At 41.3% G+C, this 17,197-nt stretch overlaps 1 protein-coding gene across 3 annotated transcripts in view; it reads right to left on the minus strand.

Annotated features, from left to right (window-relative positions):
- Positions 1-17,197, minus strand: part of SACS (sacsin molecular chaperone) — a 103,838-nt gene that overhangs the window by 68,356 nt on the left and 18,285 nt on the right. For all 3 annotated transcript variants that reach the window (XM_063697189.1, XM_055359668.2, XM_004054249.4), the window contains exon 2: positions 12,984-13,504. In XM_063697189.1, coding sequence (XP_063553259.1) covers positions 12,984-13,003 — 20 coding nt within the window. In that variant the 5' untranslated portion in view covers positions 13,004-13,504. The remainder of the gene's footprint in view (positions 1-12,983; positions 13,505-17,197) is intronic.

Consider the following 17,197-nt stretch of genomic DNA (forward strand, 5'->3'; position numbering starts at 1 on the left):
TTGCTTGAACCAAGGAGGCAAAGGTTGCAGTGAGCCAAGATGGCGCCATTATACTCCAGCCTGGGCGACAAGAGTGAAACTCCATCTCAAAAAATAAATAAATAAATAAATAAATACACTGGTTTGGTTCAGAAAGGTGGAACAACTCAAAGCAGGGGCTTCCAGGCTACAGGTAAATTTAAACATTGTCTGGTTGACAATTGGTTGAGCTTATCAAATATTATTATTTGAGGACAATTGAGATCTGGGATCAATGGAAAGGAATGTTTAGGTTAAGGTAAAGGATTGTGGAGACAAAGTTTTATTGTGCAGAGGAAGCTCTTAGATAACAGACTTCAGAGAGAGCAGGTTGTAAATTGTTTTTTATTGGACTTAAAAGGATGCCTGGTTGAGACCACCCTGGCCAACATGGTGAAACCCCATCTCTACTAAAATACAAAAAAAAATTAGCTGGGAGTGGTGGTGCACACTTGTAGTCCCAGCTACTCGGGAGGTTGAGACAGGGGAATTGCTTGAACCTGGGAGGCAGGGGTTGCAGTGAGCCGAGATTGTGCCACTGCATTTCAGTCTGGTAATAGAGCGAGACTCCATCTCAAAAAAAAAAAAAAAAAAATGGATGCCTGGCTCTTAGTTAATTATTGATAGAGCAGGAGCATCGCCATCTCGGACAAGCCCCTCATTCTAAAGTTCACCTTAATAAAAAACCACCTAAATCCAAACGGCATCAGCCTGATAGCTAAGGTCAGCATGACCATAAACCACAAATAACATCTCCAACCAGAAACATCCCAAACTCCTCCCTGTCAGATACAGTAAGTTCCTCTTCAAAGGTTTAATTTCTGACCTCCTTGTTCTTTGTTCTCGAGATCAACTTCCTTGTCCTTTCTCCTAAGCTACCTGCTCTGTAAACAACTTCTCCTGCCGGTCCCAATCTATAACATCTCTTTCTTGTTTGGAAAGAGTCCTCTTTTACTCCTGGCTACCCATTCTGTAAACTGCCCCTCCCGCCGAAACTACCCTTCCCGCCTTTGCCATGCCCTGACATGCCCAAACATGTCTTGTACTGTAATGGACAGCCTCTCCCTTCCCACCTAATTAGCCATATTCAATTTTAAACAGTAGCCAATTGGGTCAGTTTAGATAGTTCATTCACTCCTACTCCAGCCTATGGGGACAGGACACAGAAGCAGGGACTAACCACCTTAGGGATAAAACCTCCTTCCCTCCTTTGTTTGGTGTGTTCTCGCAGTGGCCAGAAGTGTGAGTGGCACCCTTCTGCAGAAGTAAATTTGTCTTGCTGAGAAATCCTTTGAGTGCTCGTTTTCCTTGTGACTCTGAGCTCTTGTTTCTAACATCCCCCATCACAGACATGCTAGCCCCTAGATAAGCTGGGCACCTGTAGTCCCAGCTACTCGGGAGGCTGAGGCAGGAGAATGGCATGAACCTGGGAGGCGCAGCTTGCAGTGAGCCGAGATCGCGCCACTGCACTCCAGCCTGGGTGACAGAGCAAGACCCCTTCTCAAAAAAAATAAAATAAAATAAGTAAATAAAAATAACCAAAGTGACTGAGGACTAAGCTCTCATTTTTATCTTACCCAAATTCTTACCCCTCCAGCCAGGAAGATGCCAGCCTTGAGATAACCTCCCCTCCTACCAGAGGGCTTCCAACCCTGCCATAAACTTCTCCGCACACATAAACATTCCAAGCTTGTGATAAGCCCCCTCACCCTAAAACCAATATATACTCTTAACCTATAAGAGAAAGTGCTCCTGACTGCTATCGGCCAGGGGTGCCTCTCAGGTTTTAACTAAAGAAAACCTGTCTTTGACTGCCAAGCCACATTTTGTGTTTCTTACCTCTTTCTTTAACTCTTACAATTATCTCCTGGATCTGGGAAGGAAGGAAGGAAGGAAAACAAACAAGGGAAGGGGATTCTCTATAGAATGTGGATTTTTCCCACAAGAGATTTAGCAGGGCAATTTCAAGGTATGGCAAGGAAATATATTTTGAGGTTAAATCTTTTTCCCTTGTCTCATAATGTTATGCCAGAGTGAGACTGAATTGTAAGTCACAATATATAGGGTCAAATATAACCCATCTGATTAGAATTTATGGTTTATATGGCGTGACTCCCTAGACCCCTTAGATAGGAATTTGGGTAAGATAAAAATCAGAGCTTAGTCCTCAGTCACTTTGGTTATTTTTATTTACTTATTTTATTTTATTTTTTTTTGAGAAGGGGTCTCGCTCTGTCACCCAGGCTGGAGTGCAGTGGCGCGATCTCAGCTCACTGCAAGCTCTGCCTCCCAGGTTCATGCCATTCTCCTGCCTCAGCCTCCTGAGTAGCTGGGACTACAGGTGCCCGCCACCACACCCGGCTAATTTTTTGTATTTTTAGTAGAGACACGGTTTCACCGTGTTAGCCAGGATGGTCTCGATCTCCTGACCTCATGATCCACCCGCCTTGGCCTCCCAAAGTGCTGTGATTACAGGCGTGAGCCACCGCGCCCGGCCAGTCACTTTGGTTAAATAGGTAGCTAAGCATTGTTTCACACCAACCTAACATCCTATTTAGTCAAATGTTCAAACCTCTTGATATTTTTGACAATTTTGCCTCCCCCAAATCAAATCCTAAACAAAACCTTGATCTACAATTGACCTTGAGTTTTCCCATAAGGCCCTTGGAAAATCCTCCCAAATTTGTTCTTTCACCTTGTAAATAGAGTGATGTTAAAAATTATTAAGTTTACTTGATTTGTTGAACTGAATAAAAAGCGTGTCAAATAAAAAAAAGATACCTAACCTTTGCCAGGTTGCATTCAAATGGGTAAATATTATTAATATAAATATTTTAGAAATTATAAGAAGTTCCTAGAAAATGTGTCAATACCTGCATTGTCCATGACATGTCCTGGTATAATATTTTTAGTCATAATTCTAGTTACCGTTTTAAAATGTTACACATATAAGAGGAAAAGATCTTGGGCCCCCAAAATCGCTAAGGAAAACTCAAGCTGGGAACTGCTTAGGGCCAACCTGCCTCCCATTCTATTCAAAGTCACGCCTCTGCTCTCTGAGATAGATGCATATCTGATTTGCCTCCTTTGGAAAGGCTAACCAGAAACTGAAAAGAATGCAACCACTTGTGTATCACCTATCTGTGACCTAGAAGCTCCCTCCCCACTTCCAGTCTTCCTGCATTTGCTTCAAGTTGTCCCACCTTTCGAGACCAAACCACTGTATTTCTTACATATATTGATGGATGTCTCATGCCTCCCTTAATGTATAAAACCAACCTCTGCCCTGACCACCTTGGGCACATGTCATCAGGACTTCCTGAGGCTGTGTCATGGATGGATCCTCAACCTTGGCAAAATAAACTTTCTAAATTAACTGAGACCTGTCTCAAATTTTGGAGGTTCACACATGCCACAGAAATAACAAAATTTCCTTGTCAAATAAACTTTCATTAGCTCTTTAACCGTCTTAAGGCTTTTGCATCACTTTTGTTTTATTTTCTACTGTGATGCTTTTCCAGAAGCATCTGCAATCACAGGCCAAAGTGCTTGTCCTCACCAAAAAGGGACTGTCTCAGAGACCCATGGAAAGAACTAAGCCAGGTAATCTGGGAACAGACTACTGATGGCATTCCTTATTAACTTTGGGGCCACACTACTAGACTAAGAGTTTCCAGAGGCCAGGCGTGGTGGCTTACGCCTCTAATCCAGCACTTTGGGAGGCCAAGGCGGGCAGATCATGAGGTCAGGAGATTGAGGCCATCCTGGCTAACAGGGCGAAACCCGTCTCCACGAAAGACACAAAAAATTAGCCGGTGTTGTGGCGAGTGCCTGTAGTCCCAGCTACTCGGGAGGCTAAGGCAGGAGAATGGCGGGAACCTGGAAGGCGGAGCTTGCAGTGAGCCGAGATTGCGCCACTGCACTCCAGCCTGGGCAAAAGAGCGAGACTCCATCTCGAAAAAAAAAAAAAAAAAAGACTTTCCAGAGATACAGTAGAGAAGCTATGGATTCATAAAATTGCTAACCTTAGATCAAGCAGAACAATAATTAATTACACGGGACTGAATGAACTAATAAATGATGACAATGGTTTTTGTTTGGAATATTGCTGTTGGATTTAAGAAATTCCTTTTCTGTTAAGCTATCTATAACAGTTAAACTACCTATAATTCACAATCTATACCATGCAATTTAGTGATTATGCCTTTGTAAACAGAAATAAAGCATTTACCTTTGCCTTCCCACCTAATCCCTCCAGAATTCAGAAACTCATCTTCATAGTTACGTATTTATTTGCATAAGTTCAATAGGAATCTGTTCCCCTTGTAACAAGGCATAATTGGAAACTTTGGTCATGTGACAAAGGCTTTGACTGGAATGTCATATTTGAGAATGATATGCACAGAATCAGATATGAGCAGACAGTTTTAAGGAATGAAGGTTGACTTTATGGAGAGAATGCTTACAAAGCCCTCTCGGGAAATCTGCCTGGTACCTTGCTTATGGAGTTCCCAGCCTTCCAGAAGAGTAAAGAAGGTCATTTTCTGGCAGGCCCAGGAACCTTAGGACCTAGAAAAGAGGAATTCACCCAAATATAAAGGTATTGCAGATAAAGTCTGAGAGCAAGTTCTTAGCATGGCTTCCTAACCTGCAGATGCTTTCAAAAGTTTAATCAGGGCCGGGCATGGTGGCTCACGCCTATAATCCCAGCACTTTGGGAGGCTAAGGCAGGTAGATCACGAGGTCAGGAGTTCGAGACCAGCCTGGCCAACAGGGTGAAACCCCGTCTCTACTAAAAATATAAAAAAAATTAGCTGGGCATGGTGGCAGATGCCTGTAATCCCAGCTACTCGGGAGGCTGAGGCAGGAGAATCGCTTGAACCCAGAAGGTGGAGGTTGCAGTGAGCCTGGGCAACAGAGTGAGACTCCACCTTAAAAAAAAAAAAAAGTCCTTGTCACAAGTTCCAGCAAAGCAAACTTCAAAAAACTTACGTCTCTGCCAGGTTTTGGTATCAGGATGATGCTGGCTTCATAAAATCAGTTAGGGAGGAGTCCCTCTTTTTCTGTTGTTTGGAATAGTTTCAGAAGCAATGGTACCAGCTCCTCTTTGTACCTCTGGTAGAATTTGGCTGGTCCTGGGCTTTTTTTGGTTGGCAGGCTATTAATTTCTGCCTCAGTGTCAGAACTTGTTATTGGTCTATTCAGGGATTCAAATTATTCCTGGTTTAGTCTTGAGAGGGTGTATATGTCCAGGAATTTATCCATCTTCTCTACATTTTCTAGTTTATTTGCGTAGAGGTGTTTATAGTATTCTCTGATGGTAGTCTGCATTTCTGTGGGATCAGTGGTGATATTCCCTTTATCATTTTTTATTATGTCTATTTGATTCTTCTCTCTTTTCTTCTTTATTAGTCTGGCTAGTGATCTATTTTGTTAATCTTTTCAAAAAAACAGGTCCTGGATTCCTTGATTTTTTGAAGGGTTTTTTCTGTGTCTCTATCTCCTTCAGTTCTGCTCTGATCTTAGTTATTTCTTGTCTTCTGCTAGTTTTTGACTGTGTTTGCTCTTGCTTCTCTAGTTCTTTTAATTGTGATGTTAGGGTGTCAATTTCAGATCTTTCCTGCTTTCTCCTGTGGGCATTTAGTGCTATAAATTTCCCTCTAAACGCGCTTTAGCAGTGTCCCAGAGATTCTGGTACATTGTGTCTTTGTTCTCATTGGTTTCAAAGAACTTATTTATTTCTGCCTTAATTTTGTTATTTACCCAGTAATCATTCAGGAGCAGGTTGCTCAGTTTCCATTTAGTTGTGCGGTTTTGAGTGAGTTTCTTAATCCTAAGTTCTAATTTGATTGCACTGTGGTCTGAAAGACTGTTATGATTTGTGTTCTTTTGCATTTGCTGAGGAGTGTTTCACTTCCAATTATGTGGTCAATTTTAAGTGCGATGTAGTGCTGAGAAGAATGTATATTCTGTTGCTTTGGGGTGGAGAGTTCCGTGGATGTTGGATGCAAGGCTGGTTCAGCATACGCAAATCAATAAACGTAATCCATCACATAAAAAGAACCAATGACAAAAACCACATGATTATCTCAATAGATGCAGAAAAGGCCTTTGATAAAATTCAACACTCCTTCATGCTAAAAACTCTCAAAAAACTAGGTATTCATGGAACGTATCTCAAAATAATAACAGCTATTTACGACACACCCACAGCCAATATCACACTGAATGGGCAAAAGCTGGAAGCATTCCCTTTGAAAACTGGCACAAGACAAGGATGCTCTCTCTTACCACTCCTATTCAAAATAGTATTGGAAGTTCTGGCCAGGGCAATCAGGCAAGAGAAAGAAATAAAGGGTATTCAAATAGGAAGATAAGAAGTCAAATTGTCACTATTTGGAGATGAAATGATTGCATATTTAGAAAACCCCATCATCTCAGCCCAAAATCTCCTTAAGCTGAGAAGCAACTTCAGCAGTCTCAGGACACAAAATCAATATGAAAAAATCGCAAGCATTTCTATACACCAATAATAGAGAGCCAAATCATGAGTGAACTCTCATTCACAATCGCTACAAAAAGAATAAAATACCTAAGAATACATCTTACAAGGGATGTGAAGGACCTTTTCAAGGAGAACTACAAACCACTGCTCAAGGAAATATGAGAGGACACAAACAAATGAAAAAACATTCCACGCTCATGGATAAGAAGAATCAATATCATGAAAATGGCCATACTGCTCAAAGTAATTTATAGATTCAATGCTGTCTCCATCAAGCTACCATTGATTTTCTTCAAAGAATTAGAAAAAACTACTTTAAATTTCATATGGAACCAAAAAAGAGCCCGTATAGCCAAGATAATCCTAAGCAAAAATAACAAAGCTGGAGGCATCACATTACTAGACTTCAAACCATACTACAAGTCTACAGTAGCCAAAACAGCATTGTACTGGTACCAAAACAGATATATAAATCAATGGAACAGAAAAGAGTCCTCAGAAATAATGCCACACATCTACAACCATCTGATCTTTGACAAACCTGACAAAAACAAGCAATGGGGAAAGGATTCCCTATTTAATAAATGGTATTGGGAAAACTGGCTAGCCATTTGCAGAAAACTGAAACTGGACTCCTTACACCTTATACAAACATTAACTCAAGACGGATTAAAGACTTAAATGTAAGATCTAAAACCATAAAAATCCTAGAAGACCTAGGCAATACCATTCAGGACACAGGCATGGGCAAAGACTTCATGACTAAAACACCAAAAGCAATGGCAATCAAAGCCAAAATTGACAAATGGGGTCTAATTAAACTAAAGAACTTTTGCACAGCAAAAGAAACTATCATCAGAGTGAACAGAATGGGAGAAAATTTTTGCAATCTATCCATCTGACAAAGGGCTAATATCCAGAATCTACAAGGAACTTAAACAAATTTACAAGGAAAAAAAAACAACCCCATTAAAAAGTGGACAAAGGATATGAACAGACACTTCTCAAAAGAAGATATTTATGTGGCCAACAAACATTTGAAAAAAAGCTCATCACTGGCCATTAGAGAAATGCAAATCAAAACCACAATGAGATACTATCTCATGCCAGTTAGAATGGTGATCATTAAAAAGTCAGGAAACAACAGATGCTGGAGAGGATGTGGAGAAATAGGAAAGCTTTTACACTGTTGGTGGGAGTGTAAATTAGTTCAACCATTGTGGAAGACAGTGTGGCGATTCCTCACTGTCCAGAAATACCATTTGACCCGGCAATCCCGTTACTGCATATATACCCAAAGGATTATAAATCATTCCACTCTAAAGACACATGCACACATATGTTTATTGCAGCTCTGTTCACAATAGCAAAGATTGGAACCAATCCAAATGCCCATCAGTGATAGACTGGATAAAGGAAATATGGCACATACACACAATGGAATACTATGCACCCATAAAAAGGATGAGTTCCTGTCCTTTGCAGGGACATGGATGAAGCTGGAAACCATCATTCTCAGCAAACTAACACAGGAACAGAAAACCAAACACCACATGTTCTCACTCGTAAGTGGGAGTTGAACGATGAAAACACATGGACACGGGGTGGGGGGGAACATCACACACCAGGGCCTGTCGGGGGATGGGGATTAGGGGAGGGATAGCATTGGGAGAAATACCTAATGTAGATGACAGATTGATGGGTGCAGCAAACCACCATGGTACATGTATACTTATGTAACAAACCCACATGTTCTGCACATGTATCTCAAAACTTAAAGTATAATAAAAAAAGTTCCAATATTAAGTATTATTTCTCCTAATATCAACTAAATAACTGCCAATTCCACAGAAAACACTTCTCTTACCATGAATTCGTATCATGAATTTTAGTATTTTCAAATCACAATAAATTTACAAAAAGGGAGAATTTTATTTTACGTAAATTGTATCCTATTAAACCTGACTTTAAAAAATTAACGGGCAAAAAAAACCTCACGTCATCAATTATTATTTTTTGCATTTATGTAAATAATCAGGCCAAATCTAATGAAACCACACATTTTACCAATGAAAACAATCTTACTTTGGTTATCTTGAATCAAAAAGGGGGCGTCACTGTAGAGAGATATTTTATGCTTCAATAGAAAACTACGGCACACCCTTGTGGGTTATCAGTTTCTAGATGTGTTCATTGTCTTTGAGCTATTTTTCACCTCTTTGCAAATTAAAGTCAGCCATTTGGCACAGTGTATCTTCCACACTCTGCTCCAGGAAATAACCATGACCGTGACACTGATGTCTATGCCATCACCAAGGACATTCAAACTGAAAGCCAGGACAGCCACTAGAGGGCCACTGCCATCCTCATTCTGCCACCCGAAGATACCGCAAGCCCGACATCTAGACTCAGAAACTGAGTTTACAGTCTGCTCTACCCATGCATCTTTGTTTTTCTTTTTATTTATTTTTTTCAAGATGGAGTCTTGCTCTGTTGTCCAGGCTGGAGTGCAGTGGCACGATCTCGGCTCACTGCAAGCTCCACCTCCCAGGTTCACACCATTCTCATGCCTCAGCCTCCCAAGTAACTGGGACTACAGGCGCCTGCCACCACGCCTGGCTAATCTTTTTATATTTTTAGTAGAGACGGGGTTTCACTGTGTTAGCCAGGATGGTCTCCATCCCCTGACCTCATGATCTGCCCACCTCGGCCTCCCAAAGTGCTGGGATTACAGGCATGAGCCACCACGCCCGGCCTGTTTTTCTTTTTGTTTTTCATAAATGTCTGACTTATTGAACCATCCAGCAAATATCCTCTATCACCAAGTCTCAACAGATGGTTCAGCTGGTCCTTAATGAACAAAAGACAACCAACAAGAAATGGACTTAGATTGTTCAGACAGAAGAATGTCTGTTCTTTCATGAACAACAGGGGGAACTAAAATAAAATAGACTTTCTCTTTAGCCAAACATTAGACAGGCTCCCCCACCCCTTCTTTTTGACACGGCATTGTCTTCGGGTCCTGCCTTTGACCTGCCTAGCCCAGTTGGTGCAGGCATCCCGCCAAGTCAGTTCAGACAGAATCCCCTGACTCTGGCTATCTGATCACCTCCACATCCCATCGGATTCCTCAACCCCACCTTAATAGCCGATCATTGTTTCAAGTCAGTTCAGCAAGAGTCCCTGACTTTTGACATTCCCCCTTAGTAATTTTCCATGCAGTGACCCCTCACACTGCACATTGGCTGTGAATCCTCAGCTGTCTGTGCTGTATTAGGAGTTGAGTCCCTATCCCTCTCCCCTGTTGCAATCGTCTTGATGCCTATCAAAGTAGCCCTGAGTAAAGTCTTCTTTACTATTTTAATAGGTGTCAATATGATTTTGAGCAAGTCATGTGACTTCAGTTGTCACATTCATCAAATGAAGCCCCCGCCCCTCAACATAAGAGAGGATTCCTAGACATTTCCACTAGTCTGAATTAAGCCCAAGTATGCTCTGCTCTTATGCACACTGTAACTAGAGCTGTTTCCTCAGAACCCTTGGGGCAGTTTCCCCAAATCTGGCCCACCCCTGGAATCTGCCTTTTGCACTAACATATTCTGATGCTCCAACATCTTCCTGAAAGCAATGGAGAAGGAGCCAGTCCCAAAGCAGCTTTCAACAAATGAGATTCGTTATGTTGCAACGTTTAGCTTGAAACTTCACATGAATATATTTAATACTACATCTGCTTTCATTTCATTGTGTACATCAGGTTTTACATGCCTTATTAGATAATTTAACTGCTTTTCCCACAATATTTCCATAAAGCCAGGGCCTGAGAAGGCCCTGTGTGTTAATGCTGTGACTCTGAGCATGCCCCCAGCACCCTCACACACAACTATGGACACCAGAGCTCCAGAAGCCTAGAGTGGATCCTCTTTAAGAATTTTCTTTCTGGCCCGGCGCAGCAGCTCACGCCTGTAATCCCAGCACTTCGGGAGGCCGAGGCGGGTGGATCACGAGGTCAGGAAATCGAGACCATCCTGGCTAACACGGTGAAACCCCATCTCTACTAAAAATACAAAAAATTAGCCGGGCATGGTGGCGGGCCCTGTAGCCCCAGCTCGGGAGGCTGAGGCAGGAGAATGGCATGAACCTGGGAGGCGCAGCTTGCAGTGAGCCGAGATTGCGCCACTGCACTCCAGCCTGGGCGACAGAGCAAGACCCCGTCTGAAAAAAAAAAAAAAGAATTGTTTTTCCCCAGAATAACGAGACTAGGCATATTTATGGTCTTAATAAAACAGGTTTTACTTTTTTTTTTTTTTTTTTTTGAGACGGATTCTTGCTCTGTGGCCCAGGCTGGAGTGCAGTGGTGCGATCTCGGCTCACTGATTGCAAGCTCCGCCTCCCAGCTTCACACCATTCTCCTGCCTCAGCCTCCCTAGTAGCTGGGACTACAGGTGCCCACCACCACGCCCGGCTAGTTTTTAGTATTTTAGTAGAGACAGGGTTTCACCGTGTTAGCCAGCATGGTTTCGATCTCCTTACCTCGTGATCCATCCGCCTCGGCCTCCCAAAGTGCTGGGATTACAGGGGTGAGCCACCGTGCTGGCCTTCTTTTTTTTTTTTTTTTTTTTTTTTTTAAACATGGAGTTTCACTCTTGTTGTCCAGGCTGGTGCAATGGCAGGATCTTGGCTCACTGCAACCTCCGCCTCCTGGGTTCAAGCGATTCTATTGCCTCAGCCTCCCGAGTAGCTGGGATTGTTCCACCATGTCCAGCTAATTTTGCGTTTTTAGTAAAGACGGGGTTTTGCCATGTTGGTCGGGCTAGTCTGGAACTCCTGATCTCAGCCTCCCAAAGTGCTGGGATTACAGGTGTGAGCCACCGCACCCAGCTGGTTTTATATAAACCAGCCTGGTTTGATAAAAGTGTATTTATTTTTTAAAAAAAGACTGATGTTTTGACTCTCAAAACATCTACTCTGTGTGTTCATAAATGTGGCTATATCTAGTCACTAACATTTTAGCTTTAAGTAACTTGGTACGTAAAGCCTATATTATGTAAATCTCTGCAAAAATACACGCAAAGTTAATTCATATTTTTTCTAGCTGTGAATGGAATTTATCACATTTTGAATACAAAGACAGCATAACCTGCTGGTTTTGGATGCATCAAATCAATCCTAATTATTCAACATTTATAGTTAGTGTCAGCGTCAATGATTCTACATAGTCACTGCTCTTTAAAATGGATGTATAAACGAAATTACCAATACAAAGAAGTCAACTGGTAAGTTAAAGGGAAATGGGTTCACCTTTGATTTGAAAAAAAGTCTGGTTCCAAAACTAGGAGGGAATGCACTAATATGGAAGCATTTTAAAAGGTTTAAAAAAACCCACAGAAATACTGCAAGATAACATGTATGATGATAGATAAGTAGACTTCTCTCATGTTTAAATAATTTAGCATCAGTAATGGTGTGGAAATTAATCTCACATGACCTCATAATACTAGAAATATGGAAAACAATCAAATATTTCAATCATTTAATAAAAATCAAACCCATAAAGTCGTCTCAATACTCTTGTCCATTCACACACTTAAATAACAATCAGTCACAAAATGAATCCTGAAACTAAGAGGCAACACTACTGAAAAAGTATCACTTTGTTCCACTGTCTAACGGGTGACAATTTTCAAAAGGTAAAGAGCAATACAGTGAGTTCTTTTCAATGTTTTGCTTTGGAAAGCCAAATATGAAGACGTTTTATTTGTTGATATCTTTAGGTTACAAGATGTGAAGAATTCCCTGATCTCTATGGCACTAAAATGGAAATACAGCATTCAAACTTAATGAAAAAGTATTTTGTTATGCTTAAGAAAAAAAGAAGTACATACAGAAATTTAAGGAATAGTTATATAAATATACATACATTTTATTTTTTGCACAAATCCTCAAGCTTGTAAAATAAACATATATTTATAAGATAGCAACTAAATCTGAGAAAAAGAGCAAGCATTATATTTTATTGTCATAATTTATAAAGGGAAAAGTAGAGTTCTCTTTCTCTCTCTCTCTCTCCCCTCTCCCTCTCTCAGGTTATTCAATACAATTCTAAGTATTTCACAGTTGTTTATTTTATATTTTCCAAACAATCATATGGCAGTGAGAGGCACTCATAGATACATTTTATGAATGAGAAAATGGGCTACATCCAGTTAGCTCTCCATTGCAATAGCCTCACCAGTATAAACAAAATGCAAAACTATCTGGGCAAAGTCAAAGAAATTATTTTTAACCCTTGGCTTGAAAAATTACATATACAATTTCAGTTAGAACTGAGATATGGATGGTTAGTTCACTTTTACCTCTCGAGTGCTTTCATATGTTTTTGCCTATGTTTCATTTGGGAAAATCCAACAAGTCTTAAAATCCCAATGCAAATTATTGTCATTTAAAACATTAACTCATTTACCTGTTCTCCTTGGTCTCCATGATCACTTCTCCTGGGATATTTGTTTGTGAAAACCATGCAAGTATGCTTCTTTCTTCTGTTTAAGTCTTCCCTCTGTGCTTCCTTTAAATGTGTACTCCAAGTTCAGCTCTTCCTGCCAGGTGGAAAAAAAGCCTGTTTTTCCCTTCAGTGTCCATTCATCATCTGATGTCAGGAAACATTGTCGTGTGTTGCATTTGTGTTCCTTAAAGTATGACTCTCCAGTCTGATAATGGTTGCCTGCTGATCCAGCGACCCACGGAAGTTCTCAGGATAAAACAGTGTGGATTCGCTAAAGGTTTTTGGCTTTCCCCCAAAGAAAAATCAATTTATTTTCATCTGAGAATTTTCTGTATTTCTTTTTGAAGGTTCTTGGGGAAAACGTTGCAGAAATTCTTGGATTTTGTTTCTCACCCTCATCTCAGCAGATGTAAAATATGCTTTGGTAGGAGCCTTTCTTCTGGCTCTGGTGACACGGGCATCTTGGCCTCACTTCTGTGATCCTGGAAGAAAAATCAAGGAAGGGTAAAGAAAGGGTTAAGGAAAAGCACTTGAAGTCAATGCACTGAAAATGCAATTCCTCATTGAAGAGGGCCATGGTACTCAGCTCCAGTGACTTTCTAATTATACTCTGCTAGTGGCACTACAGCTCTGCCAAAGAGCATGGCATTCGTTTCTGGCCTCACAAGACAGGCAACCAACAAACGCACATGTGCAGCTATAGAAATTAAAAATACATCGGCCGGGCGCGGTGGCTCACGCCTGTAATCCCAGCACTTTGGGAGGCAGAGGCGGGCAGGTCACAAGGTCAGGAGATTGAGACCATCCTGGCTAATACAGTGAAACCCCGTCTCTACTAAAAATACAAAAAATTAGCCGGGCGTGGTGGCGTGTGCCTGTAGTCCCAGCTACTTGGGAGGCTGAGGCAGGAGAATGGCGTAAACCCAGGAGGCGGAGCTTGCAGTGAGCCAAGATCGCGCCACTGCACTCCCCCCGCCTGGACAACAGAGCCAGATTCTGTCTCAAAAAAAAAATAAAATTAGAAGTACATCTACTTAACCACTTAAGTTTCATGTTCCCTCTATTTCCCTGACTTCTTCCAAGTGGCAGTATGTGCTTCACTCACATGCGATGTGCCTTTTTTCAGGAACAACACCCTTTAAATCCAAACCCTTTTTTTTTTTTTTTTTTTTTTTTTTTCTGAGACAGAGCCTCCCTCTATTGTCCAGGCTGGAGTGAAGTGGCATGATCTTGGCTCACTGCAACATCTACCTCCCAAGTTCAAGTGATTCTTCTGCCTCAGCCTCCTGAGTAGCTGGGATTACAGGCGCCTGCCCTCACACTCAGCTAGTTTTTGTATTTTTAGTGGAGATGGGGTTTTGCCCTGTTGGCCAGGCTGGTCTTGAACTTTTGACCTCAAGTGATCTCCCTGCCTCTCGAGCTCCCAAACTGCTGGGATTACAGGTGTGAGCCACTGCACCCGACCCAAACCTACATCTTTATGTGTACAATAATAACTCATGTTTGAAAGCAAAATATTTACTTAAGAAAAGGAAGGGTAAATGTGTTATCAGAAAGGCTTTATTTTACTAGTAATATTCCTTATAAATATTGGTGCCTGTAATAGTCTAACATTTTAAGAAATAAATAGAAGAAAAAAATGACAAACTTTCTTTTTAATTTTTATTTTTTAGGGTGCTGGGCACAATCTGGGCTAACCCAAGGAAGCCTCAGTGAAAAATGAGAAACTTTTTTTTTGTTTTTTGAGAAGGAGTTTCGCTCTTTTTGCCTAGGCTGGAGTGCAATGGCACAATCTCAGCTAACTGCAACCTCTTCCTCCGGGGTTCAATCGATCCTCCAGCCTCAGCCTCCTGAGTAGCTGGGATTACAAGCAAGCACCACCACACCCAGCTAATTTTCTATTTCTAGTAGAGACGGGATTTCTCCACGTTGGTCAGGCTGGTCTTGAACTCTCAACCTCAGGTGATGCGCCTGCCCTAGCCTCCCAAAGTGCTGGGATTACAGGCATGAGCCACTGCGCCCAGCCGGCAAACTTTATAAACAATGTAAGTGGAGGGACACATGAGACTGCACTTTCTGCCCATTCATTGTTCTAAAATACTTCGTAATTTTGAAGATGCTCTCTTAGACATTATCATACTAAATTTCAAGTAGACGGAACAAGAAAGGTAGAGATGCTGATATGTTAAACTTGATGCACAGGAAGGTCAGTTACTTGTTTCAGCCCATCCAACCAGGAAGGGATGGACTGGAAACAAGAAGACCAGCTCCGGACTTCTTATTCTGCGTTTGCTATGCAACAATGTTTCACTGTGGGGAAAAAAAGGAATGTAGGAATAACAACCTAAGCCATACTGATTACATTATCAGTTCTTGGATGTTCATGAAAACCCAGGAAAAGAGCTCCATATTCACTGTAAATGCTTTTCTGAAAACACTTTCCCAGTAACTTGCTATAATTAAAAATATTACTAGGCATCATGAGTGAGATTAATTCAAACATACCAATGCAAAATCTTATTATTCTTTCATGAATAATTCATGAAATTTTGATTGTCATGCTAAGAAGTAGAAAACTATATATGTAAATTTAGGATTTAAGAACTAAAATTAAATTAAGGAACTATATTAGCAAGAGGATGGAAACCTTTTGTATGATAATAGACTTAAAATTGGACTCCAGTTTGAAATGTTTAAAATTAAAAGAGGTCATGTATAATAAAGTAAAGGATTAGGATCAATTTCTTTATCTGTAAAATATAGGACTTGGGGCCGTGCACAGTGGCTCACGCCTGTAATCCCAGCACTTTGGGAGGCCGAGGCAGGAGGATCACGAGGTCAGGAGATCCAGACCATCCTGGCTAACACAGTGAAACCCCGTCTCTACTAAAAATACAAAAAATTAGCCGGGCGTGGTGGTGGGCACCTGTAGTCCCAGCCAGTCAGGAGGCTGAGGCAGGAGAATGGTGTGAACCCAGAAGGCGGAGCCTACAGTGAGCAGAGATCGCGCCACTGCACTCTCGCCTGGGTGACAGAGCCAGACTCCGTCTCAGAAAGAAAAAAAAGTATGAATATAAACACGTTTATATGAATATAAAACATGCAGGTTTTATATGATAGATCAGAACTCAAGGGAAATCTGGAATTAGTTACACTGGAAGCAGGACCTCCAGGGCTATCTGCCACTAGTGTTCGGCCTCTGTAGGAACATCAGAAGGCAATCAGAGCAGTATTGATCTCAGTGGAACACTGCACATTCATGCTTGTCGACCTCACTGAATCTCTAATTCCAGTTTGTGGATATCTTTAAGAATACATGTTCTGTAATGCAGAATATTAATTAACTTCATATCACCAGGCCGTGTTTGATAACACTGCTAAACAGCATAGAGCTCCGTGGCAAATTATTAAATTTTACTCCCCATGGGCAATGATACATTTATTACAAAAATCAATCTTTGGATAATATTTCCTCAGTAACTCTCTTAGCCATTATAAATATACTGTTGTCAATCACATTTATTCCTGTCATTTCTAACAGAATAGGATGATTCTGCCCAATGTATTACTAATCCAAGCTGCAGTCTTCCTCCTGACTTACACTGCTTGGCCAGTCCGATAGTCTCATCTATTAATAAGGGGGAAGTGGGTTAAACATGACATGACTTGTCCTTGATACACACATGCTAGGTCTCAGAGATCACTGTGTCCTTGTCTCACACCTCCTGAATGCAATCTCTTTCAAATAATCCAGTCTTTAATTTCATTTTTATTTTTCTTTTCTTTTTTTTATTTTTTGAGATGGAGTCTCGCTCTGTTGCCTAGGCTGGAGTGCAGTGGCCGATCTTGGCTCACTGCAACCTCCGCCTCCCGGGTTCAAGCAATTCTCCTACCTCAGCCTCCCGAGTAGCTGGGACTACAGGCATGCACCACTATGCCTGGCTAATTTTTGTATTTTTAGTAGAGACAGGGTTTCACTATGTTGGTCAGGCTGCTCTCGAACTTCTCACCTCAGGTGATCCACCCACCTCAGCCTTCCCAAAGTGCTGGGATTACAGGTGTGAGCCACTGCACCCAGCCCAGTCTTTTAATTTTAATACTACTTCTGCCATTAACATCTAACTCACAATTTAGAATTCCAAACACTATTGTTCCTTTCCTGGAAACTTAGAACG

The sequence above is a fragment of the Gorilla gorilla genome, chromosome 14 (genome assembly GCF_029281585.2).
Source record: "Gorilla gorilla gorilla isolate KB3781 chromosome 14, NHGRI_mGorGor1-v2.1_pri, whole genome shotgun sequence".
In the NCBI taxonomy this organism is placed as follows: Eukaryota; Metazoa; Chordata; class Mammalia; order Primates; family Hominidae; genus Gorilla; species Gorilla gorilla.